At 40.1% G+C, this 27,188-nt stretch overlaps 2 protein-coding genes across 4 annotated transcripts in view; one reads left to right on the top strand and one right to left on the bottom strand.

Moving 5' to 3' along the window:
- Nucleotides 1–22,970, top strand: part of bach2b (BTB and CNC homology 1, basic leucine zipper transcription factor 2b) — a 109,212-nt gene extending 86,242 nt beyond the window's left edge. For all 3 annotated transcript variants that reach the window (XM_040124782.1, XM_040124781.1, XM_040124783.1), the window contains exons 3-5: nt 90–1,601; nt 14,206–14,412; nt 16,311–22,970. In XM_040124782.1, the coding sequence (XP_039980716.1) occupies nt 90–1,601; nt 14,206–14,412; nt 16,311–16,820 (2,229 nt within the window). In that variant the 3' untranslated portion in view covers nt 16,821–22,970. The remainder of the gene's footprint in view (nt 1–89; nt 1,602–14,205; nt 14,413–16,310) is intronic.
- Nucleotides 22,971–24,881: 1,911 nt separating this feature from the next.
- On the bottom strand, nt 24,882–27,155 carry gja10b (gap junction protein alpha 10 b). The gene is made up of 2 exons (XM_040124809.1): nt 25,752–27,155; nt 24,882–24,920 (listed from the first exon to the last, which is right to left on the bottom strand). The coding sequence occupies exons 1-2, from the start codon at nt 27,153–27,155 to the stop codon at nt 24,882–24,884; spliced, it is 1,443 nt and encodes a 480-aa protein (XP_039980743.1).
- Between the last annotated feature and the right edge of the window lie 33 nt (nt 27,156–27,188).

The raw sequence follows: 27,188 nt of genomic DNA, 5'->3' as shown, positions 1-27,188 counted from the left end.
GAGCTGTCGGGTTATCTCACCACACTCCAAATGCTCTGAACAATGGCTGTGCTGATGGTAATGCTGGCAATTTCCCTGTTTTTTTGCAGGTCACTGCCAGGGGATTTGCCCCATTGTTGCAGTTTGCCTACACTGCTAAGCTGTTACTCAGCAGAGAAAACATCCAGGAGGTCATCCGCTGTGCTGAATTCCTGCGCATGCACAACCTCGAAGACTCATGTTTTCGCTTCCTGGAAGCTCAGCTGCGCAGCGAGGATGATGGCTTGCTGCCCTACCACAAGGTGGCTGCAGAGGCAAACAACTCAGAGGATGAGAGTATGCAGTCAGAGGTGGAAAAGCCCACCTCCCCCAGGGCACGGCGGTGTGCTGACACCCTCACCTCCACTCGACGCCCTGACAATGATCGGCTAGCAATGGCTATGCCCAGTAACTTCTCGGATGGCCGGCTGGACTTTGATCGGCATGGAGTGTCAGACTTGCCACGATGCCCCAAGTACAGGAAATACCAGTGGGCATGCAACAAGCACAATAATGACACCTCCTCACACACCAGTACCTCAGGTTTTCCAAGCACATTAAAGGAGAGCAGCATTAGCGGGGCAGTGCCAGGTCAGGGCAGGCTTCCTTTGGCACAGATCAAAGTTGAACCACAGGCAGAGGAAGAGGCCATCTCATTGTGCCTGTCAGGGGATGAGCAGGATGTCAGGGATAAGGACAGTGTAACAGCCATGGAGATGGACAACCCAATATCTATGGAAAGAACCAAGCGAACCAAGTCTCCTTCCTGTCTCCGAGCCCTCTTCAAGAAAGGGATGGACCTCCCCAGCCTGCCCAACACATCACAGCAGCTATTCAATAACAGACTTGTTTGCCCCCAGGACAAAGGAAACTCTCAGGGAGATCATAAAAAAGACTTCAGGCCTTTCCCTGGGGAGCTGAATCTGTCTGTTACATCCCCAAAGGACATGGACAGTTTCCCTGTAGGTTTGTCCCTTAAGTCTGCTTCCTGTGATGGGGTCTGCAAACAGGAAGTTGAGCTAGACCGCCGTAGTGTCATATTTTCCTCAGGGGCCTGCAACCATCTGGGAACCCCAGCGCATTCCTACCCTGGTGGGAACTCTTTGGAGATAGAGCTCTCTGAGCACATGCCAAAGGGCCTGTGGGCTGGAGCCAGCCAGTCCCTCCCCACCTCCCAGACCTATTCTTCCAGCACCACCTCCACTGAACCTCCACTCCTATGCCGCCCACGGCCCAACACCAGCTGCCCAGTGCCAATAAAAGTGTGCCCACGCTCACCGCCTTGTGAGACACGTACCAGGACTTCCAGCTCCTGCTCCTCATACTCATATGCGGAGGACGGCAGTGGAGGCTCTCCCTGTAGCCTGCCCCAATTTGAATTCTCCTCCTCACCATGCTCCAACGTGGCACGCTGCCTCAATGTGGACCAGCAGGACCAAAGTGTGGGAGGGGATGCCCTTTTTAACCAAGTGCGGCCCAAGATCAAATGTGAGCAGTCCTACGGCACCAACTCTAGCGACGAGTCAGGGTCCTTCTCAGAGGGAGACAGCGAGTCCTGCCATGTACAGGAACGGGGGCCAGAGGTGAGTGTAAAACATTGTCTTTTACATGTAACACACAATAAGCCATCACACTCAATTCCACTGTGGCTAATTATATTGCAGTGGCCTGCTGCCCAGGTCTGCATTAGCAGTCATTAAATCATCATGTAATTGAAGTAGAAGTGTTCCCTACAAGATTTACAGCACCACCAAAGGGCACAGATGTGCTTTGATATTATTAATCTACTTTATGCATAGGAGAGTCAGAATGCAGGAGGCTGTGGTGCTGTTTTTAAGATTGTGATTGGGTGATCATCTTAGCTGAGAGTACCGTGTTTGTGAAAAGCACTGCAGGCAATTGAAGGGTCAGGATTCTCCCAGGCTAGATCTGCCCTCTGAGGTGATTTCCTCTGGCTCTTTATGTCTCTGTGCCAGTGCTAACCAGCCTAACTAGCTCATTTTATCCCAGCAGAAACACTGACATCCACAATCTGCCTCCATAAACATGCATATGCTAATTCTCAGTGTAGCCTAGCCAATTTCTGACATTTCTGATCTATCAGTCATTAGCTATGATACCAAGCCACAGTGAAGGTGTGCAATGCGTCGCAAAAGGATTACAACTAATACATTACAGCAGCCGTGTGCAATGGAATATGAGTGGGTGAGGGTTTCAGCCCAGTCTCATGACAGGACTGTAGTGCAGTTTAACATTACAGACGATGACGGAAGATTAGCCAATCCTGTAATCATCCTCCAGTAATCCACCTAGGCAGACGTCCTCCAAGCTGCAGACTAGAAGGCTGTTGTTGTTTACCAGGTAAAGATCATCGAGGGACTCTAATTCACAGATGGAGCGCAGTGCAGGTGTAATAACATGAAATTAGCAGATTTCCCACCTGAATGAAAGTGAAAGACAATAACAGTAATTCACCAAGAATAGCTTTGCTTTCTCATAGTGCTGCTGTATACTCACTTTAATAATTTACATCTGCATCTTGGTGAAACATATTGTTGCTGTCAGATGAAAAGTTTGTATCTTTAAAATGTCTCTCAAATGGTGTTAGAAGCTTGGAATCGGAGCTCTCTTTTGCTTCCCTGGTTGGGATTACTCTAGACTGTGACATCATATGTTGGCTGTTGCAGAGCTTCAAATGACAAACTTTCGTCTCTGTGTTACCACCAGGCAATCTTGACTCTTATGATATTACATTCAGTGAAATTTGCTGGTGTAGACAGAATTACTTTTGATGAGCTCGCTGGAGAGGGCTGCTCTAAGTGCAGAGGAGAAAAAGAGAGAGAAAAAAACTGGTTTGTTGCCATGGTGATCACATTCACAGAGCAAGTTGATGTGTTGCAAGGGTTGGAGATATATGATAGGATTGTTTTCTGTGGAAAGAATTCAGTTCAACTGCACAGAGTTGCAAGATAAAGGGATCAGCAGTAGTATAATTATTACTTTCATAGCATGACCCATCACCATCAGATTTATGGAGTTTTCAAGGGCCTGCTGAATCTGCTGCTGTAAATTATGTGGGATTGATTTACAGCGCTGAGCTGTCAACCCAGCTCAAAAATTACTACAAGGCATTTCATTTCAGTTTGTCATATCTTTGTGTGGGTAAGACAGTGTTTATATATGTATGTGTGTCAGCCATTGTAGGTTGTCCATTACTCCACACAATACATCTATTGCCTCATACAGGGTTATGTGCCATCTTTCAACTAACTGTTACAGGTTTTTGATAACAGATTGGCCAGCCATACAGTAAATTGTACCGCTGTTTTAGTAGAGGTCATAGAGGGGTAGTTACAAAATGAAGCTCAGTGTTACGCTACTCCCATTTGGCCTTTATGTGGTGAGAAAATGCTACCTCATGCTTCCTGGGCCACTCTTTTTCCTACCACTCCTCTCTGTAATCCGGGTGCACAAACATAGGGAGAAGGCTTTCGTCACTCTGTTTGCTGAGCAAATCGCAGAGGGGGAAAACAGCTCTGGTAAAAATAGCTGCAGTGCAGGTCTGCGGACTGGACACAATGAATACTGCTGAGGAAGGAAGTTATTAAAGTGCAGGCCAGTCTGACCAAAGTGTAGTCATTCAAGTTAGCCAGAGTCACTGGAGGTCTCTGGGCAGCTCCTGTTCTGTTGTTATGAGCTGTTGCATTCATGTTAGCCACATATGTGGATAGAACTATTAGTAGCTTCACACAGCAGACAGCGCAGTCAGCTTACGAGACGAGCAACTTTTGAAAAGTCATTAACAGATACTACTGTTACAACTAAAAAGTCTGGCTCTTTGAGGGTATTTTGATGTATGGTGTCACACTGGTTTAGATCTGTCTCAGAGTAAATTGTTCTTACATAGTATGACAGCAGTAATGTATATTGCTACAGTGGATGTCTGACTTACCTCCTAAGCAACAGCAATAATTGAATTAACTCTTATTATGTTGCACTTAAAAGAAAATCATGCATAGTGTAAAGGGAGAAAGGGGATTCTTCTGGAAAATTTTGAGCTATTCCTATAATATGCCTTTAGTATAATATAATATTATTACAAAAATATTTAAATGGATGGATTGGATGTTGGGGGCAGGATATAGGATGGGGCTGATAGAATATTTTATAGTGGGGATCGTTATTATCTAGGGAAAAATAGACTTGTTACCATATCTCTGTATCTATCATATATCTCTTCTGTTTGCTAAATTGAATGAGACTGATAAAGAAGAAAAAAGAATGAAAAGTTTAATTAATGAGCAATAAAATGCAGTTTAGTTTAATTCAATACTTGGTTTGGTATAACTAGTAGCTTATGGTGGCTAGCCAATGGTAGCAAACTTTAGATAGACATTGTGGAGTAACTGGCATCATTGAGTCACTCTCCTCTCTTTGTGCTGCTGTTACACTATTTTTTAGCATTCATCATAATTGCATAAGTTCCACAAAATGTTAGTTAAATTCATTAGCAGTAGAACACTTTCTTGCTCAACTGAGTACACTCATGGAAAACTTTGCTAAGATTAGCTAACATTAGATAAGTAGCTGACATACTGTGTCATTTCACTGACTTTATACTCTTCATTACTTATGTTACTTTTACCCTATGTTTTAGCACTTATTACCTGGCCACAGTGTCCACTTTTTAGCAGAAGTTACATAGGCTTGCTTCAATGGCCTTGATTTTAGCTCTTTTGCAGTGGCTTCCCAGTAGAACCACACGACAAGTCATTAGGTAGTTCAGAGCTTGCAATTACGCAGGTCACGGCTAATGTTATGTAGGTTGCCACAATCCTAACTGGATTTGACAGTGCTGAAGGAGAATTTGAGTGCTGCATCCACCAGCATCTAGATGTATAGAGATGAATGATACATGCATATCTACACAGCACCATTTGATCTTCAGTGTGTCTCCACTTTTTGTAGCCCCTTCTAAACAGAGGTCACGCTATATTGCTATAAGGAAGACCCCTCAATATACCAGCTTTGCATTTTTTTATACTTAACCAAACAAAGCATGCACAATGCTACCCCAGGTTGTGATTTTAGGTAGCATGCCAGCATTCTAGAATCAGAGGCGTGACTTGTAACACAACAGCGTCAGCGTCTGTCCCGCAATGCCATCTCTCCCTTTTACACAGGCGTCGATTCAGCTCTGTGACTACCTGTTATTCTAGATATGATGTGGCTGTGGTCTGAATCCAATTTGCTATTCATTATGTTTGCTGTGGATCTGTTTACTTGTTTTAGTCTTATCCAATAGTGATAATAGTGTATGCATAACATGTCAGATGAAATTGTAGTAACTGGTACCTTTTTCAAGTGATATTACCCTATCTGCCCATTCATTTTCCTCTTAAGACTATATCAAACAAGGGGGATGTCTAGAAAAAATTTCCCTATGGTAACACAGGAAGCCTGATTTTGTAGCTTACAAAGTACATAGAGGGAGACTTGTTCAAACTGAGCATCAGGAGTGCTGTTTACTCAGCCATTTTACTTTGAAATCTATATTTATTTACCTTGATACATATACAAATAATGTAGTAACAAGGTAATTTGATACAATGCCACAAATCGTTGCTGGAATATATGACACATCACTCAGGAGTGTTGAGTGGAGTGGGATAAATGTAGAGACCAAAAGGAAAGGTTTTGTGCATTTATTTGTTGAGTCTGCAGAGAAGGGCATAGTATCTGTAGTGTGTGATCAGGCTGGACTGGAGATCCCCAGGATACTGCTACAGCTGACTAACAGCAAACTGTTACAGTAGTAGGGCCCTTAGGACCAGCTGGGACACAGAAACAACTTTATTCCTCTGTAGGGCTTTACATTCTGTGGTAGTCCTGGAGGCACTGAGACATTTAGCATCCAGCTACAGTACCACGTCATTGCAGGTCGGTGGCCAGTGCTGTAGTGTTTCTGCACTCAAATTCCGAGAAACAGGTTGGCAATCAAATAGCATGTCAAGTACTGCAAGTTTTTTTTCAGTGTTCTTTTTTTGGGGGGGGGGTTCTGTTGAGGAAGTACTACCGATTTTTCATGTGTTTATCCCAAACAAATTGCAGTTGCTGCTGCAAGTAAAGTAAAAAGGATCCGTAGATTTTTCCATGGAAATATGTACATGACCTTCAATGCTTCTAACATAAATAAGGCTTTTTATGAAGCTGATACAGTTGAAATAATTCATGATTACATAATTCAACAAGAGAGCAACAACAGTTATTTATTTATCTAACAATGGTTATTACTTTAACCCCAGGATAAAACAGTTACTACTAAACCTCTCATCGTTATCTTCATTAAGATCTAACTCAGAACTTGCATGTGTAATGCTGCTTTATAATCCCATTTACAAGCATGTGAGATGTAACGGTTAATTACAGAGATACAATGAAATACAAATGTGCAGAATTCCTAATCACACATCACAAGATAAGATCTCGTTTTGGTTTGGATTAAATAAGTAGACAAGCATTACACAGATGCTTGTCTACAGATGCAGGGGTCAGGCAGCAATCACTATAGAAAAGTGTGAGAGAAAATATAAGAGTGCTGAAAACCCCTTGGCTGTTTTGTGAAACAGCTACTAATAGAGAAAGTGCTTTTGTGGGAATGAAGAGAGTGTTAGGGCTTCAGAGCAGGTCAAGAGACTGCAGGTGAGCACAGACTGACCCCTTTCCAGTCCAGGTCATCCATCAAGCTGTCCCACCCTGCTATAACGCTCACCTCAGGTCACCTGATGCAGGCTAGCAGTTGCCCAACCTACAGAACAATGCAAAGATATTCTACTTAACTAGTCCTCACATCTAGTAAAATTTTAAAATTGTTTTAAAGCCAAAAAAATCTGACAATCTGACAGACTTGGATAAGATAAATTTACTAGCATGACAAAATACCGTATCCATTTTATGTCATTTTGAAGGAACATTTTGGAAAATAAGTTTATTTGCTTACTTTGTGAGAGTGAGATAGGAAAATGGATATCAGTCTCACATCTGTGTCTTAAGTAATAGAACTTGCCTTAGAACATGGTTAGCCTAGCTTAGCATTAAGACTGGAAGCAAGGGGAAACATCTAGCCTGGCTTCGTCCGAAGTTCAAAATTATACCTACTAACACCTCTAATTCTCACTAACACATTTTGTCTTGTTTGTTTAACCTGTACACAAACAGAAACAGAAATGTAAAAATGAAAATTTCTGGTTTTAGAGGGAGTTACATGCTGGAACTATTTCTTGTCAAACAGTTTGTCCATCTACTCCACTTTTGTGCAGTGCCTCCAGCTATACCGTGGTCTACAAGATATGGTAGGTGAGAACAGGTAACAGTAATAATACAGTTAGGTGCATAAGTATTTGGATAGTGACACAGTTTTTGCGATTTTGCCTTTGTACACCACCACCATGAATCTGAAATGAAGCCATCGAGATTTGATTGATGTGTAGACTTTCAGCTTTAATTCAAGAGGCTTAACAAAAATGTCGCTTGTACTGATTAGGAATTACAGCCACTTTGATAAATAGTCCCTCATTTTCAGAGGCTCAAAAATAATTGGGCAAACCAACATAATTATAAATATAAGGACTATTTCAAATACTTGGATGAAACTTCTTTCTAGTCAATGACTGCCTAAAGTCTGGAACCCATGGACATCACCAAATGCTGAGTTTCCTCCCCTGAGATGCTTTGCCAGGCCTTTACTCCATTAGCCTTTAGTTGCTGCTTGTTTGTGGGTCTTTTTGCCCTCAGTTTTGTCTTCAGTAAGTGAAAGACATTCTCAACTGCGTTGAGGTCAGGTGACTGACTTGGTCATTGAAGAATATTCAATTTCTTTGCCTTGAGAAGCTCTTGGGTTGCTTTCACAGTATGTTTTGGGTCATTATCTATCTGTACTATGAAGCACCATCCACCATCAGTTTTGCAGCATTTGGCTGAATCTGAGCAGATGGTATAGCCCTATAACTACAGAATTCATCCCGCTACTTTTATCAACAGTCACATCATCAATAAACACCAGTGATTGAGTTAAATTGGCAGCCATACGTGTCCATGCGATAACACTGCCCCCACCATGTTTGAAAGATGATGTGGTGGCTTTGGATCAGGAGCCGGTCCTTTCCTTCTCCATATTCATCTCTCCCATCATTCTGTTACAAGTTAATCTTGGTTTCATCTGTCCAAAAATTCTGGATCCAGAACTGGGCAGGCTTTTTAGATGTTTTCTGGCAAAGTCTAATCTGACATTTCTGTTCTTGAGTATTACCAGTGTTTTGCACCTTGTGGTGAACCCTCTGTATTTACATTCATGAAGGCGTCTCTTGATTGTAGACTTTGACAATGATATGCCTACTTCCTCAAGAATGTTCTTGACCTGGCAAGATTTTATGAAGAGTTTTTCTTCACCAAGGAAAGAATTCTGTGATCATCCACTTTAGTTGTCGTCCGTGGTCTTCCAGGCTTTTTGGTTTTGCTGAGCTCGCCAGTGCAGTTCTTCTTTTTAAGGATGTACCAAATTGTTGATTTGGCCACTCCTGAAGTTTCTGCCATCTGTCTAATAGGTTTGTTTTTGATTTTTAAGCCTCCTTCATTTGTATCAACACCTCTTTGGACCACATATTGAGAGTTCCCATGAACAGCTTTCAAATGCAATTTCAAAACTTGGCATTAACTCCAGACCTTTTATCTGATTAATTTGTCATGAAATAATGAGGGCAAAGGCCACACCTGGCAATGAAACTGATCAATTGTCAATTGTCCAATTACTTTTGAGCCTCTGAAAATGAGGGACTATATAAAAATGTCTGTAATTCCTAAACGTTTATTATAAATTATTGTGAAACCCCTTGAATTAAAGCTGAAAGTCTACACTTCAATCACATCTTGATAGCTTTGTTTCACATTCATTTTGGTGGTGTATAGAGGCAAACTTAGGAAAATTGTGTCACTGTCCAAATACTTACACACCTAACTGTAGTTATAGCAGTAACTCCCCCTAAAATTGCAAATACTTTTTTACATTTTGGGTTATTAGTTAGTCTATAGAGTAAAAAAATTAGATACAAATATTTCATTAATAGGCTTTAGAGGTGTTGATACGCATTTTTTCAATTTAAACAGAGCCAGCGCTAGCTGTTTTACTCTATTTCTAGTCTTTGTGCTAAGCTAAGCTACCTACATCCAGCTCTGTACTGAAAGTGCAAACATGAGATTGATATAAATAAATTCTTCTTTATTACAACTTGGGTCTTATTTTTGTGGTTTTTTGTTGTGGTTGGTTTGTATTCGGAAGTAATTTTGTAGTTCATTATCCTACAATATTAACATTTGTATATGACATCCCTAACAAGAAGTCTAATAGGACAAAAACTCAAGCACTTAGTAGGTCAGACAGATTTTATCCACAGTTTATGAAAATAAGACCCAAACTGTAATAAATCAGAACACACAGTGGCTTCAAAAAGTATTCAGACCCCTTCACTTTTTGCGCACATTAAATCAGAATCAGAATCAGAATAAGAAAAACTTTAATGATCCCTAAAGGGAAATTGCTCTGTTACAATTTCAATAGGTAGTAATAATAACTACCATAAATAGTAATAACATAAATATGCAGTAAGGGAATAGAAAAATATACAAATGCAAACGTGCAAAAAGTAATATGTGAGGTACAATCACCAGGCCCCTCAACATTATCATACAGGAGGTCCAGGGTCCCATATCCTCTGGTAGTGCAGCTGAGTGAAAATGAGGAAAGTCTAGTCCAGCTGAAGTCCCGGGAAGAACAAACCACTGGGGTGCAGAGTCTGGAGTCCTGCAGCAACAGTGTGGATGACGTCACACGTGGTTGCCGGTTTAACTGAGGGGTGGATGTAAAAAACAATCAAGATGGCATGTGAAAACTGTCTGGATATGTAGTATGGGTATAGCCCCACGGCTAACAGTTCAAAGTCTGGGCTGCAGAAACGTTCCTTCTCCTGTCAGCCCGAACCGTCTGAAAGCTGTCAATAATAGTGATGGATCCAGAGTAGCCATATGTCAGCAAAGCATATAAAACTACACTCACAGAAAGTCCCACCGATTCCTCACTGAGCCCACTAGCTCGTAAATGTTATTGTCCAGTGATCTCACGTTGTCCATGATAACAGAAGGGAAAAACACTCCTCTCCATCAGTCTCTATTGCCAGGACCCAGCCCTCTTCCCTCTTCACTTTATTCCTCCTCTGCATTCTCTGTGTGTCCTCCTCTGATTTCTGCAGGAATGTCCCCAAAACAATTCTGGTCACCATGCTGGCCGGCTTCAGCGCACTGTGAACAATTTTAAACGTTGTTTACACTGTCCCCGTTGTAGTGATTATTTTTTTATTATTATTCAGACCTTTCTTCAGACCCTGCATTTAGTACAAGTCCCTTTGGCACCAGTTACAGCTTCCAGTCTTCTTGGGTCTCTACAAGCTTTACCCACCTGAATTTCGGCAGTTTATCCCATTCTTTTTGGCAAATCATCTCAAGGACAGTCAGAGACTTCTCCCAAAGCCACTCCAAAAGCATTTTCTTGGCTGTATGCTTCGGGTATTTGTCATGCTGAAACCATCACACCAGTCTCAGGTCGCTTGCGCACCTGGAGCAGGTTTTCTTCAAGGTTCTCTCTGTAATAGGTTCCATTCATCCTTCCCTCAATTCTGACCAGTCTTCCTGTCCCTGCTGCTGAGAAGTACCCCCAGAGTATGATGCTGCCACCACCATGCTTCACTGTAGGCACGCTATCAGCCAGGTGGTGATGCTCTCACAGTCCTTTAAATGCCATTTAGCAAACTCTGCGCAGGCTGCCATATGCCTTTTAATCAAGAGTGGCTTCCATCTAGCCACTCTGACATTAAAGCACGATTGATGGGGTGCTGCTTAGATGGTTGTCCTACCAGCAGGTTCTCCCATCTCTGCAGTGGACTTCTCAAGCTCTGTTTGTGTGATCATTGAGTTCTTGGTCACCTCCCTGACCAAGGCCCTTCTTGCCAGACAGCCAACTCTAGCAAGGGTCCAAACTTCCATTTCCATTTTTTAACAGTGTACAGTGTCAAGACTGAGGCCCAGCACAGTGCTGGTCTGGATAACAGATGGGCCCTGCTTTTTCTCCTGTACCCCATTTGCAGCTAAATGACCCAGAGAAAGACAGTGACTGAGTGAAGGGAGGAGGAATGAAGAGAACTGAGAAAGAAATGTAAATCCACAACACTTGGGTTCGAATTAACCACTATGAAGGTTTACTCTGTGTGTACCAGTGACTGGTGGATGTGGGGAGAAGGAAACCAACACAAGGTTGCAGCGTCTCTTTCCCCCTTTTTATTCTAGACTGGTTTGGCCAATGATTCCACTTGATCCTGTGCGGGAAAACCCCACACTATCTGCTGTGCAGTATGGTACACAAGCTATCTAAACACAAAGAGGTCATCTTCTCCTCTGCTTTAGATGGAGGTTTCAGCTCGTACTGATGTTTTATAGCTCTCCCGATGCCTCTCTTTGAGGCTGGAGTTGTCATGCCCTGGCAAAGTAGCGAGAGCCCAGTGTGGCCTAGAAAGCTTGGACCATTATTTATTCATGTGTCTGCATGCAGATTTTGAGCTGAGATGAGAAATAGGGATCCTGATGGCTCAGAAGGCTGCACTTCTGATGAGGAAACTCAAGCTATTTTCTCTTTCAGAGACAGATTGATGTCTAGATTTGCCTTTCAGTGAGGAGTAATTTTGATTATGTCATGAGTAGGCCCCTTGCTTTAGCCCCCTGAGTGAGGTGCTTACACCAGGTGAGATCTCAGCCATTGCTGTGTACCAGTATGAGGAGACAGAGCTGAGCTGCCTCTGCTGCAGCCTTTGTCTGCAGTCATCTGAGCAGTTAAGGGTCTCCAGGGAGCATCTGGTCCCGCTCAAGCAGCCAGGTACAGTGGGAGTGGAGTCGCATCGCTTGCTCCTATTTCTTCTCTCTGCCTCCTTTGTTTGGCTTTGTTCTTCCTGCGCTCCACAGAGGCAGCCAGAGGGAGAGAAAGGGAAAGGGAGAGGAGAAAGAGAGAGCTACAGCTCCTCTCATCTCTGCCAAGTTTTCCGGCTGTCTTCCTCTGGCTCTTTGTTATGCCTCCACTGCTTCCATGACTGCCTAAAGCTACAGATCCCTGGTGCACACAGATACCACTGGGGTGGATCTGCTTATGATGTGCTTATCATAAGGTTTGCCATCACCTCAGGGAGAGAGGCTGACTTGCTGTTGCTCTCCAAACGGAGAAAAAGGGAATAAACACGTACAATCTCTATATGCTGTAATATCAGTGGAGGAGTATCTGGCTTACTGATTTTGGTTTGCACTGCCAAATCACTGCCGTATTTATTCCACTAATTCTTTTGTTCTTTCTATTGACAATTCACTGCCCGCCACTACTGGCATATTTGTAGGTTAGATAGAGTGGCACTCTTCCAGGACAGATAGAGAGGGACTCTTTTCTTTGATAACCTTTCCCCTCTGCTTGAGATTGTGCTACATGTTAAATATGAGATGGAGAGAACTGAAGGGACTCACTAAGTCCAGCTCTGTGGGGGAAGTGGAGTGGTGCTCTTTTGCCATCTTGTGGTCAAATGTAGTAACTGTCCCACAGCCGGTGGACTCAATGATACATTGATCTGGTAAAATTCTTAATTTATTTGGTAAATTTAGCTATAATCCTTCATTAATCTCCCTCATTAATCACACAGGAGATGTATATTAAGAGAAGAAAACAAGTTAGAGATGTTTTGTGAACGTTTTTTTCTTTTAAATTGAGATGTAGATAATGCAAAACAGGCTCTAACTAAAAAGTATGGAGCCTTGAGTATGCCACAAAAATAAAACTTGTTTTTGAATTATAAACTATTAATAAACTGATAAATGTCAATGTAAATAAAATGTAACTATGTTCCTCTTTAATTAATTAGTTAAAGAGGAACTCAACACTGAATCCACTCTTTTCTGTCTCTATACCTAAAAAAAATTTGTAATAAAAATAAAAATTAGTAAAATAATCGGTATTATTGTACTTTACTTTGTACTTGCCTTATATGCCCCCAGATTTGATCATCATGAAAAAACGCATTATGTTTGATCTGATCTGACGCCCCCATCAAGACACATAAACACAAAAATCCATTATCTGCAATTTTTTCTGAAATTTTCCTCTTTTTTTTTTTTTTGTTCTTCCTGATCGACACCAACAATGAAAATCCAGATACTACATACCATGTCTGGCTGTCACTGAAATGCGAGCCATTATGCTGCTGCTGTAGACAGCTGTATTGTTTAAAGCTGACACGGACAAGAGTAGGAATCCTGGATTAAATGCATTCAGAGCCCTAGCATGGATTGCAGAAATACTGAGATCATGATAGCCCCCAGAAAAAGTTAGATAAATTTATTCATGGAATATTTCAAAAACTCTGGAGAAATAAACTAATTTGAAGCAAATTTAAAGATACAGAGTCAAAAAAATATCTGAACCCCCTTTGGAAAACTTCTTTTCTGTACATTCAGATTCAAATTGTGGATTCATAAACAGAAAGTATAAATAAAATAGATAAATAGATAAATCTTTGTATCAAGTCCTTGCACACAAATTGTACTCCCACACACAGATGATTTCTCTTATCTCAGTTGATTAGATCTTTTCTCAGGTCTGTGTGGGAGAGTACAGATGGTTTGACATCTCCTTCACTCTCCTGTGGGCTTTGTTGCACCTGATAAGGAGCGACAACCTATATGTTTATCATTTGTATTTGTACATGTAGCCTTACATAAATCCCAGAATAGCTCCACCCAACGTAAACCTGAACAGAGGTCTAATCAGCCAGAATAATTGAAAATACCTGTGGGGGTTGGCAGGTCCTTTAAATTTTAAAATCAACTTGCAAAATTAAACTCTTAATTTAATTAATCAATTAATTTTTTTTACTTGCAATTGTCTATAATTATTACAGTGGCATACATCAGACTCTGTACAAAAGAAAGATGAATTTGCCATTTTTCACGTTAACTGAATAGGCAATGTCTGTCACCTTAATTAATGCTGAATAATAAAACAGATCACATCTGTCCTATACATAATGTCTGATATTTTTCTTCCTTTTCCAGGTGAAGCTCCCTTTCCCTGTAGATCAAATCACAAATCTTCCACGGAATGACTTCCAAATGTTGGTGAAAATGCACAAACTGACCTCGGAGCAGCTCGAGTTCATCCATGACGTGAGGCGGCGGAGTAAGAACCGCATCGCGGCACAGCGCTGCCGCAAGAGGAAGCTCGACTGCATCCTGAACCTGGAGTGTGAGATTAGAAAACTGGTAAGTTAACTGCTTCCACCGGAACTAACTGTCACCAACTGTTATCTGTCCACAAGACCACCATCTCTTCATTAGACACCTTGTCATCAGTGGTAAGAGTTACCTCAACCACTACCTTAACAAAGCAAAGGAAATGATGATGTAGAGCAGCACTTTGACACCATCAGGGTGTGTGGAAAACTGGAAGTGTTTGATTTGTTGTGTCAGACTTTGAAAATGTTACAGCCGTCTTTTAAAAGTCCCATGATAGTAATGATGATAAAAAGTAATAACAAAAAATTATTGTAAGGCATATCGATGCAGCTCAAAGGAGTCACAGCTGTATGCAGTGAGTGAGTTATGATGTAAGAGGAGGAGAACAGTTTCCAACCTGATGGCTGATAACCTCATTCATCTTTTTCATAAAATTTGACATTACAGGATATGAAAGGGTCATTAAGAACATGGGCTATGTTGACCTCTAGTGACAGGATGTCTGAACTGCCACAATATCATACATTTCTCTCCTCCAGTCAATTGACAGCAGCCCCTGGCCCATAATCACACAGTCATATTTTCACAGCAATGTCCAAAGAAAAAGTAATATTTCATCATGTGAACCAATACAGTCATAATACTAATTTCCTTTGCATTTTTGGGCCAAAAAACAAATAATTTTAACCTTTGAACTAGAATTGTTTTAGTACTTACATAACTGTCGTGTAGTGAATCTTTGACCTTTTTCAACTACAAAAAGATAACCTTGAACTTTCCATACCTGGAACGTTTCAAATACTGATACTGGTTCCTGTTGCATTTCCACTCAACTTCAGGAACAGTCAAGGTTAGGGAAAAACAAACAAACTCCAAAACAAGGTAAACTTGTCTACAAAGGCTACCATTACATAGTTTAAATGTGACCGGATATTTTAGCAAATTTTCAGCAAATTGTAAAATTTCCATGACTTTAGTTTCAGCCTCTTCAGTCACATTCAGTACATCCTCATGCTGTGCAACAAAACATTGTTCAAAGACCCAGTATTTTATCTTAAATTTTTAATGGAAAGCTTGCCAAAGTTTGCAAACATACTAGATCTGTTAGGCTGAAGTTTGGGTAATAATATATAAAATGATAAACAGGGTGCCTACAATATTTCTATTTGATTAAAAATATTGCATACAATAAAAAAATATCAAGTCTGGAGTTTGAATAGTTCACTGTGTAGACAAAATATAACTTAAGTAAAGAGCTAAAACAAGATGATACACAACGTGTATGATACTGTCAGATAGTGGGGAATAAGTTAAAAATCTGAAAACTGCTTAAAGAGAAATTAAAGGAGAAAACTGGATTTTAAGGCATTGAAAGTGGTTATTGTTGTAGTCATAGCATGTTGGCTGTAATCTGCTTAGAATAGTTACTGTTCACAGGTATGATGACATATTAGCTCAATCAGCCATGACTGATGTCACATTTTTCAATGACTCCCTCAGCCAGGCCAAAAGTGGATTCCAAGAGCGGAAACCATTGTGCCCATGGACACACTAAGACTGTATCCAAAATGACTTCCTGTTTGCTACTGACAATTTTAATCTAATGTGATAAAATCAAAATACCACAGTGCAATGTTATGCCTTTGAAAATACAATTATGTAACGCTGTCTGTGATGGCTTGAAATGATAATGCTCAAAACTGTCAAAAATCTCAATTTATTACTAATTATTTATTATTAGAGTAAACCATTGAATGTTATGTGTTGAATGAGTAAAAGAGAGAGAAACAAATGCATTGGTCATTTGTTCATTGTGAGTGTGTGTGTATGTGTGTGTGTGTGTTTGTGTGTGTGTGTGTGTGTGTGTGTGTGTGTGTGTGTGTGTGTGTGTGTGTGTGTGTGTGTGTGTGGTCATGCGTTTGCAGGTGTGTGAGAAGGAGAAGTTGCTGACGGAGAGGAACCAGCTGAAGGCGTGTATGGGTGAGCTGTGGGAGAACTTCTCCTGCCTGTCCCAGGAAGTGTGTAGGGATGTCCAATTGAGTCCCGAGCAGGTCCAGTCTTTACACCACTACTGCCCCGTGCTGCGGCCTGCCAACTCCACTGCCAGCAACAATGCCGCCCCTGAGCCCAAGCCTCCCTGCAGCCCCACCACCGTCACCAACACCACCACCACCAGCATCGACCTCACCAACCACTCGGGCTCGGCCACGCCAGAACCTAGCTTCCACGGGTCGCCTGGCCCCTCAGAGAGCGAGCCTGACTTGGCTGTGAGAAACGGAGCGGACAAAGATATGGACGGCCAAGATGCCAGCTTGTACACAAAGTCCGAGCTGTCCACTGAAAAATCCAACCAGACGGTAACAGTTGATTTTTGTCAGGAAATGACTGACAAATGTACAACTGACGAACAGCCAAGAAAGGACTATACTAAGTAGTGGTGGTTCTCTGTGTTGTTGTTTTTGATGTTTTTTTAATTATTTAATCTTATTCTTCTGACAAACCCTCTCTCGGGGTTGCTGAGATGTTGGCCTCCCCCAGTGTTCACTGAAAAACAAGCTTTGTATGTATTTATGTCTTTTTGTGCTGTCTCTTTTTTCTCTTTTTGAATGGTTGACACTAAAGTTGTCTTAACAGCAGCAATACTGTTCTCCAGGTATTTTCCTCTTACTATGACAGAGTGGGAACGTCTCACCAAACCTTTACAATGGTGCTACACTCGGCCCGGCAGCAACCTCCACAGTGGAGACTCTGTTCTTCATGTGTCGTTCATCACAACTCATAGTTCAACCTTATCGGACCTAAACAGCAGCTCTCTTTGTCTCTCTGAGTACCAACAGTATCTCTGCTTCTGCCTTTCTCTTTCACATTTCCTCCTCTCTCTTTCCCACTCTGTCTTTAACAATTTTCTCTACCTCTTTCTTTCTCACTTTCTTTTTCTCTCACTCTGTGGTTCTTTTCTCACTATATCTCAGTGGCCCTTTTCGTCACAGCAATTCAAACTCAGGAATAAAAATCCTCTGAATGTTCAAACTAATTCATGAAAAATGAGAATACAGTTTCCGTACACGAGGAAGTTACGATGCAGTTAGACTGTAAAATGTTCATATGCAAAAATGTCTTCAAGCGTCTCACATTTGTAATTCTGTACAGGAGAACTTTGTACAGGCTGCAACCGAAAACATTCCTCCTTTGCCTTCCTCAGCACTGAATTGAAAGGAAAAAAAAAGGTTTTTAAATTTTAAAAAGGTGGTTAAATTACTATTTTTATTTCCCACTCATCAGCAATACCATTGTATTTGGATGTTGTAACAGTGACTGACTTTCAAGTGCTTGTTTGGCAGAAATGTATATAGTATGGAGCATGATGACTGTAACAGTGATTTTGTACAGGTAGAGGCTTAGATGTTACTTTTTCACCGGGGTTATATTAAGCACCTTTTTGCTAAGGGAAAATCTTTGCTTTGCTGTTTCCTGTCCTGCCTAATGAATATTCCCCATGATGGTGGGTGTTCTTATACTCAGGAAATCAGCTTGATACACATGCAGACACTCACATACAGCACATACAGGCACATGCGTCAACACACATGTATATTTTTTAGCCCCATGCATGTATAAATTTAGACATTCAATATGTATTTGTAATGCGCAGCTCAGGCCAGCTCCTCTCCACCTTTGACTCATCTTTAAATGTGAAAAAAGAGTTTTGCATTGTGTTTTTTTGGAGTAAATCTTATTACTTATCAGTATTTTAAGATGCTATTTGTGTACACTCTCGCAGACATTCTCTGGGTTTCTTCAGTGTTGCCATGTGATGCCGTTTGACAGCAAAAAGTGCAGCCAACATCTACGTGACAGATACTTAATTTTTTTCAAATTGATCCTGAATAAGATAAACACCCTTTTAACAAAAAGATTTTAAAAAATCAATGAATTTGATTTCATTCCGGCACTTTGTTTCCGGCCACAGAGCCATTTAGCACTTCATTGTCTTTGTTTCAGACCCTTTAGAAGTCTGAGACTGGAGCACTTAAATTGGCACTTCAAGAGGATACATCTTGTTGATATGATAATATGAATATACAGTAAAAATATCTCTATGAAGAAGACATATCTGAAACCTAAATACAAAAGGAATCTAATGTTTTAGTATTAGAGTGTTCACACCTTATATTTGTATTTCTGTAGGCCTTGAATAAGCTAATTCAGGATTCATTTGACGTGAAAGCAGTGTATGTGTTGTCAGAATGATTGAACAACAATCATATAAGATAGTAACATGTTTGCCCTAATTGTGCATTTGTTTGAACATCTACTTTGTAATGTGCATGCATGCTGCCTATAGCTATAAGCCTAGTAAGATGGTCCAGCTTCTGTTTGCCTCATAAGTTCTGTCTGGAACAGTCTGCGTTTAAAATGACTTTTTAAATACTTCTATGTATAAACAAGCTGAATTATCTCGACTCTCAGTGGAGGCAAGCTTGGAAGTACAAGCAGGGCCATGTTCTAGTACAAAGGTGGAGGCAGGCTTGGAAGTACAAGCAGGGCCATGTTCTAGTACAAAGGTTGAATTCAATTGGAATGCGAAGCTTTATTCATTGCTCTTTAAAGCCCCAATCCAAAATGGCACTCCTGTTAGCCTAATAGAGAGTTTAAGCTAATGTCACCTCTGGGCTATCCACTCTTGCAATAGCTTCTGTAACTCAGTGTAATCTCTCATTGAACATTTCTGTCATGGTCTCTCTGAAAAAAGAGATATTTTTCCCCGAAGTTTACTATCCATACTATCATACATAAGAAAAATGGGTATCTACTACAGTACTTGGTATTACACATTAAAACCCTCTTTGATTATAACAAAGCTAAATGACAATGAATTTTTAAGCATTGAAAAAAAAGATATACCATACTATTGTACCTGTGAAGGTCTTATGACTTGCAAAGGTCTTGGCTGCATTAATTTACCATCCTTATTATCAACTTATTATCCCTATTACATCTTATTCCAAGAGTAATTAAACAGACAAAAAAATATTTTTGCACATACATACAGTGTAGACTGTAACATATGGAATTATATCAACTGAATAAATGTTGTTAGCAATACAGATAAAACCTCTAAATGCTGAGTTAGACACCTTCGCCTGTTTTGGAATTTTAACTGCAGCTAGAAGGTAATTCTAACTAATGACACTGGCATTCGTAATGTCACTGTATTACAAAAAATGCAGACCAGCAACATAACATTTCTAAACAATATGTTGTATGGTTCATGCACAGTCTTTAATGAACACCATTTACTTTGCTTAAATCACGAAAGGTTCAAATTCTAATCAAAAGTACTGATGTAAATACTAATTTATCTTAGAATATGGATAGAAAACACCATTTTGCTACATATAGCAGGCCAAATATGGGTGCTCCTAACCAAGCCTAACAATTAGCCACATCCCCTGACTCCTACCTACTCCCTCACCCAATTTTGTGATTTTATTTGGGTGCATTAGGTGGGATGCTGGAAGTGTTTCATTACTCTGAAAAATCAATGTGAACATTTTGTGGGCAAATAAATCTCGGAATGGGGCTTTAATGTTTGGATAAAAAATTTTGAAGTTCTACCCCAGAGTTTTACTGATGTAAATTTTAGAGTTTAAAACAGCAGTTTAGAATATGATCTCACATGTGAGACTGTTTTTCTTAAACAGCCAAACAGAGTAACTCTAAGTGTATTTTATAAACCTGTCTTTAAGTTGTTAAAAGACCAGTCTCTATTTTGTAGAGTACATAGTGCCACACATGCACAAACACAAACATAAACAACATATATTCATATAATAAATACACAGTACATACGTTGTGACACAGCCTGAGTGCGGAGAAGTAGTGATTCCTCATCAACTGGTGTGGCTTCACCGGTTTTTTCAGCCTTTTTTACTGTTTGTGCTCTTTAATTCTTGTATGCATATTTAGTGAAGCAGAACAGTATTTACCCATGTGGAGATTCTACCAGGTTAAAGCCAGAAAATTAAGGTGGAACAATGTACATTGAAGAAACTTCTTCTCTGCAAACTTTATGCAACACTTTCTATTTGTGTGCTTTTTCCTTTGCTTGATCTTAAATTGGGGAAAACTGGTGTTGGATTGGAGAGCAAAAACTCCTTGACTTTGTTTTTGTGTTTTGTGTAACTATTGTAACAGAGGACCCTGGGCATCTCTTCAGATGTGCTCATAATACTACAGGGACATTCTTCTTTACTCATAGCAGAGTTTCTGTTACCCTAACATACCTTCTTTATGTCGCTAATTCAACATAACAAACTCTTAGATTACCACAGAGGATTAAATGAACAAATAGACATCCCTGAATCATACTTTCCAGTCAGAAAAACGTTTGGTCCTGACCTCTGAGCTCTTTGAGTCTTAATGCATGCTCCAGTACTGACTGTTGGGGCAAACTACAATCCTTCATCCATCCTCTGCTTCAGTGATGAGATGAGGTAATGTCAGCAATGTCAACATCTTAATTGGTCCCTAAAAACTGTCTGGTTTATACCCTGGGGAATCATGTCCACTGTTGTTTAATGGGTCAGTTTAATCAAATTGGGTGGTTCTAATGGAAACTTAAACAAAACCAAAATTCCAGCCATCACCATTGTATTGTGATGTCAGCAAAAATCTCAAACAGTTTCAGAGCTTTGGCAAATGACACCAAAACTAAGTGAGATAAGTGAGAAAATATGTTTTTATCATTTGGGTGAACCGACCTCTTAGTGGCTCAGAGTGTCAAGCATTTAAATCTGCTCTCTATATCGCTCAGAAGCTTAGAAGTAGAATTTTTTGAGTTGCCTTTTTTCGACTCAAAAAAGGTCCTTTAAAATGATTTAATATCAATTAAAGCTGCATTAATTGATTTTTCTGGCCACTTGGGGACAGCAGAACAAGCTGAAAACACAACATTGACACATTATCACCTTATATGGCTAAGATTTTAGCAACAGTTGCTTATTCACACATCCAGCAGAAACAGTTATGTTTGTGTCCACCGGATGAATGTAAGTCCAATGTCAACTCTCCTTTTAGCTCGGATTTGGTCTCCACCAACTCCTGAGAAAAAGTATGTGGCTCTTAAGCCGCCAAATGCTCCACAATGTTCACCATCTAGTAGCTAACTTTGTATGTCTGCCATTTGGTGCTGAGAAGGTAGTGCAAATTGAGTTTAATAGAGCTTTTTTTTTTTGCTAAAAACAGCTGCCTGCTGCGACTGGAAATGAGACTGATGAAAACAGAGATTGCTGATTGTAAAGCTAAACGAGGCTGAAAAGCTCTGCAGAGCTGAAGGGAAATGCAGAGTTGGTGATAATTCTCTGCTGGTTCGTCACTACGCTCGACCCCTCTCACACTGCACCGACAGCAGTCATCTGATTCATTGTTCATATACAAATGTTGATAAGTACAACTTTAAAATGATGTTACAGAAATAATTATTAGCATAAAAATCACCTATAATAAATTTATGAAATTGATACTTACATATGAGGAATCGTTCAGGTTACTTTGTGCAGGCCAGAAACTTTTTGGTTTATAGCCATTACAACAGATGGATTTAAGTGAACAATTTTGCTGTTGTTGTAACTCTGTAATTGAATGTTCTTACCTTTTTTGCCGTGTATTTGTCTTTTTTAGTTAACCTTTTTTTTGTTGCTGCTTCTCTGAAACAAACACTGGCTTTTCAACTCCAAAGGTTGTTCTATAAAAGAATATGAACAAAAACATGCCTTTCTCACAGACTGCTCAGCTTTATTGAGTAAAAAAAATCTGGTTTCCTGGTTGAATGCGCAGGCTGAGATCATTGAAGATAAAATATGAAAATGGAATATGTTTACAAATAAGTGTCATGTCATGTATCATCAGTTTTTGCCATGTAAAAATCACTTGGTTTCAATTTGACTGGTTCTTGGTTCTTGGTGTTGTGTAAAGAGACAAAGAATGAGTTTCCTCACCTTGTCTTTAATCCAACTTTCGGGATGGGATAGTATCATATGAATACAAGTGCACCTCCAATATTTGCCTTAGAACGTGCAGAGGCCACATTCAAGTGAAGTGAGTGTATACAGGGGCCTGGGCCCCCATCCCTAAGTCACAAATGCGGACTTTCTCACACTTATCTACCTGTGAAATCCTTCATACCTCTCATAACTGGTCAATGACTGTATCAGCAACTGCATCAGGTGTTTTTTCTACATGCTTTTTACACAGATTATATGGATTATTGTATTAGTCGATTTTGGTGCACCATTTTTAATGTAATAGCTCTTAAGCTTGTAGTTCAAGTTGTTGTTTTTTTCTTTCATTTTTTTAGATGATTGTTTTGTGTTAATATTGTTCATTCAAAATAGCTGTTATTTGCTTATCTCTACTAAGAGTTCTTACCTTTATAATTTTTAAATGCTACATGACCCTAATTAATTAAAATTAATAACCATTGTAAATACAGTATTGTGCAAACCCAATTTTCATTAATTTCAATTGCTAGTGTTAACTTTTTTGTCTAGACACCATTTCTCTTTATGAAATAAAGAAACATGCATATCACATTTTGTGCTTTGTGAATGTTTTTTCAAAATCGTGGTAGTCAGTTCCATTAACCAGTTTAAATTAATTGAACTCAATTGATTTTTTTTTTCCTTTTTGGGGCCACTTGGAGGCAAAACATTGACATATTATCATAGCCCTTGTAAAATGGGTTTGTGTATTTACACATACGGCAGACACAGAGTAACATTAGTGTTCATTTGAAGTCATGTTTGTATCCACTTGATGAATGTAATTCAATATTCACCCTCTTTTAGCTCGGCCTCCACCAACTTCTGAGAGAAATACCTGGCTTTTTATTTGTTAATTTTCCACTGTGTTCACCAGTTAGTCTCTTTATAACTTTCTGTAGTTCTTCCTGTCAGTGTGATTTTTGGTGCTGAGCAGGTAGCAGAATTTATTAGAGCTTTTTTTTCACTGAAAACAGCTGCCTCTTGTTAAGAACAGTGAGACTGAAAGTTTTGAGCTGTAAAACCAAAACAATGACCTAAAAGAGAATAAAACGCTCTGTAGAGTTGAGGGGTACTACTGGTGGGAGATGATTCTCTGTGGGTTTGCTACTACAAAGTGGCCCCTTTCACTTTACACATTGTTCATATGAAAATAGTGATAAGTGCAGCATTAACATATCTTTTTATTTTAGCAAAATCTTGAAATCCTGTCTTGTGGAGGGCCCTGTGTCAAAGTATAGTTTTATTTCAGTTGATATATGCCTATATGGTGCTTGTTTTCATGCTTATTTTTAAATAAATGTATATTTAATCATATTACCATAAACTGACACACAGCAAAATTTGTGGTTAATCTGCAGGGCTGGATTGTTGAATTTATATGGGTTCATCTTCTGGTAAGCATGAATGTCCACCCCTAATTTCCTAGTATTCTGCCCATTTGTAGTCATATATACAAAATTAAGAATTTGGCCAGTTGGAGAAGTGCAAAGTTCATGCAATGACCAAAATGGACAGAAACCCTTTTAGTAGATTGAGAAGCATATAATAATCTGATTATTAGTTTTTCAGTAAGTAGTTTTATCATCCCAGGGGTTATCACTATCAGTTGGATTTCTTCTGACTTGACCATGAATATCCACCAGAAATCTTATTATAATCTGGACAGAGAAGCTGTTGAGATATCTTGCTCTGGACAACGTTTTGGACAGAGGCCAAGCAACTGGCTGAGATCCCCATGTTCATGCTTCATTCAAGTCATACTTCAATTGTGTCACTCCAGACTAAACAACATACTAGTCAGACGAAACAGTTAAATCCGGCTGAAGGGGGGAAAGTGTTTAATAGAAAAAAACAGCAGGACAACAGAAATATTTGCAATAACATCTTAAATTTGTCAGATATATTCATAAACTATATTATGCTACCCTCAGTCACAACAAAATGTTGAATTTGAAGAGCCCTTTTTTCTGCTGCTCATTCTGTATTATAAAACATAAGTAATGGTTTAGAGAGTTCTATAATCTTTTTGTGGTTGTTAATTCCACAATGTTTAATTACAATCATCTGTCAAATACTATGTATTTGCAATGGACTTTTGGTCTCATTTTATGAGCAGTCACATGTGCTTTGAGCCAAATATAATTTTGATTCATATTCATGGTCTCCAAAAACTACCTTCCACCCTAAATAGCAAATAGCTTGCAAATGGTTGAGATACAAGATGCCAGAGATTTCATTGGTACAGAACTTGAAGCAAATTAATAAGCATCTTTTGTCTGTAGAATGGCGTGTTAACATATTTTAACTGAAGCTCTTGTTCATGCACAATACATACTGTACAAACATAAAGTTGCAGTTGAGAGAAAGGATGAGAGTTGCTTTGCAACCAGGATTCCTCAATCCCTTTATATCTTTTGCCTCTATCTTGGTCCCAGAATGGTCATTTTCAATTTACTTTTTCATAATTGAAGACAGCTCCAGAATCATGCTCTGAAAGAAAGGAAGATGTGTGGACACTGCATGGTTATTATTCATGTCACAGACACATTCATATACATTTCTCTTACCAGTAGCATCTGACCTCCAGTCATTTAACTTCTCACCTTGCTGCAGTGATGTATGAAGTGCACACCAAGGTGTGTCAGTACACCGTGACATTACTGGTGGGTGTGGTTACAGGTGCAACAAAGCACATTTCTGACCACACCCAACCACACCCATGATTGATGCTTGCAGTGTTCGGAGATGAGACAGACTCAAACTTTCAACCAGACAGGGCAGGGAAACACTGCTTTACAAACTGATTATAAGTTACCTTTTAAAATATTTCTTATTTTTCTTCAAAACCTTTTCCTCAGATCATCTTTCATTTTCCTTACATTTTCAAATTTGGAATCAAAGGAGTCCGAAAAATATTAAAAAGTTAGAAAATTAATTAATTAATTAATTAAATTAAATAACATGAAATACAATACACATTGTTATCTGTATTTCCCTTTTCAGTATACATTTACTGTGTCATAAATAAAAAACATATGTCAAATGGATAATTATTTAGTTTACATACACTTAACAATTTGTAATTGTATTCATTTTATGGCTTTTTTAAATTTCCTTTTAGCTTTTATTCTTTTTTTTTTTTTTAGGCATTTTAAATCTTCTATAATGAAACACTGCTTTCCAGCTTGGTTACGTTACACTTTAAATGAACTACACTGCTTCAGTGACATATTCAGCTAAACTCAGATAGCTAAACAGTGACATTTGTAGCTTTAGTGGTTCCAGATAAAACATGACTGGGTGATCATTTTCTGTTCTCACCATGGACATCCTTCTCCCACTGGCTGGAGGCGGTGGGGTCACCACTGGACTCTCTCCCTGGTTGAGGTGCTGGGCCTCGATGTCTGTTCCACTGTGAGAGTCGGTGCTGTCAGATGGAGTGGCCAGCTTTCCCTCCGACAGTCCTCTGGACATAAAACTGCACTTTCTGGCTGTGGGGTAGTGGTCATTCTCTGGAGAATTACTCACATCACTGAGTTCCTTACAGACACTCACTCTGCTCTGCTTCCTCTGTGGGTTCTTCAGGGCTGCTGGGATTTCCATGAGGCTAGCCATCAGTGTGGGTCGCGTTCCTGGCTGGCCTGAGCCGTGAGGTCCGTTTGACTCATCACTGCTACATGAAGGTTTCCTGCTCTCCAGAGTGTAGCGCCGCTCCACAGCACCCAGTTGCTGCAGACCCTGGATGTCAGCTTGGGTTGGCAGGTATGTCTGTGCAGGCTGCTGATTGCAACTATTTGACTGCTCCTGATTCAGAGGGGGCATTGGGGGCAAATTCACAGGTGGAGTCTCCCCGAGAGTATCAGACACAACAGAGCATGTCATCTGTGTGAGCTGCATCAACCTCTGTGGTGAGGAGTTAGTGAGCACACAAACCTGCTGCACCATGGAGTTTTTCTTTGACCTGCACACACTGTCATCATCTCCATATTTGTATCCGTACAAGCTTTGTTTGATCTTCTTCACCCCCAGATGGAATATCTCCAGGAGGTTGAGGAATAAAGAAACTCCAGCAATAACCAGCATAAAGACCATGAAAATGTTCTTCTCCGTTGGTCGTGACACAAAACAATCAACACTGTTGGGGCAAGGCAACCTCTCACATTTGTACAGAGGAGAAAGCCCAATGCCATACAGAGCACACTGACCTATAATAAAACCCACCTCCACCACAGATCTAGTCAAGATATGGAAAACATATGTGCGCAGCAGGGAGCCTCTGAGGGGAGCTTTCCTTACTTTCTTCTGTTCATCTAGTTTTCTGAGCTCTCGCTCAATTCTTTTATGGTCCTCCTGGATGGGGTCTGTCCCCTCCAGCTCAGCTTTCAGACATGCTTTTTTTCTGTGCCTCTCTTTCTCAAGGGTCCTCAAACGGTATAAGGCGTGACCCATATAGACCAGAGACGGAGAGGACACAAAGATGATTTGAAGGACCCAGTAGCGGATGAGGGAGATGGGGAAAGCCTGGTCGTAGCAGACGTTCTTGCAGCCCGGTTGCTCTGTGTTGCAAACAAACTCACTCTGCTCGTCATCCCAGACGTCCTCAGCCGCAACACCAAGCACAAGCATCCGGAAAATGAAGAGGATGGTGAGCCAGATCTTCCCCACAATGGTGGAATGAATGTGGACCTCTTCTAAAATACTCCCTAATAAATTCCAATCCCCCATTGTCTATCACATTATTAGCTGTCAGTGAATAAA

This window comes from Xiphias gladius, chromosome 4 (genome assembly GCF_016859285.1).
Source record: "Xiphias gladius isolate SHS-SW01 ecotype Sanya breed wild chromosome 4, ASM1685928v1, whole genome shotgun sequence".
Lineage (NCBI taxonomy): Eukaryota > Metazoa > Chordata > Actinopteri > Istiophoriformes > Xiphiidae > Xiphias > Xiphias gladius.
Note: the sequence above shows the minus strand (reverse complement) of the source record. Positions and strands in the feature narration are given on the sequence as shown.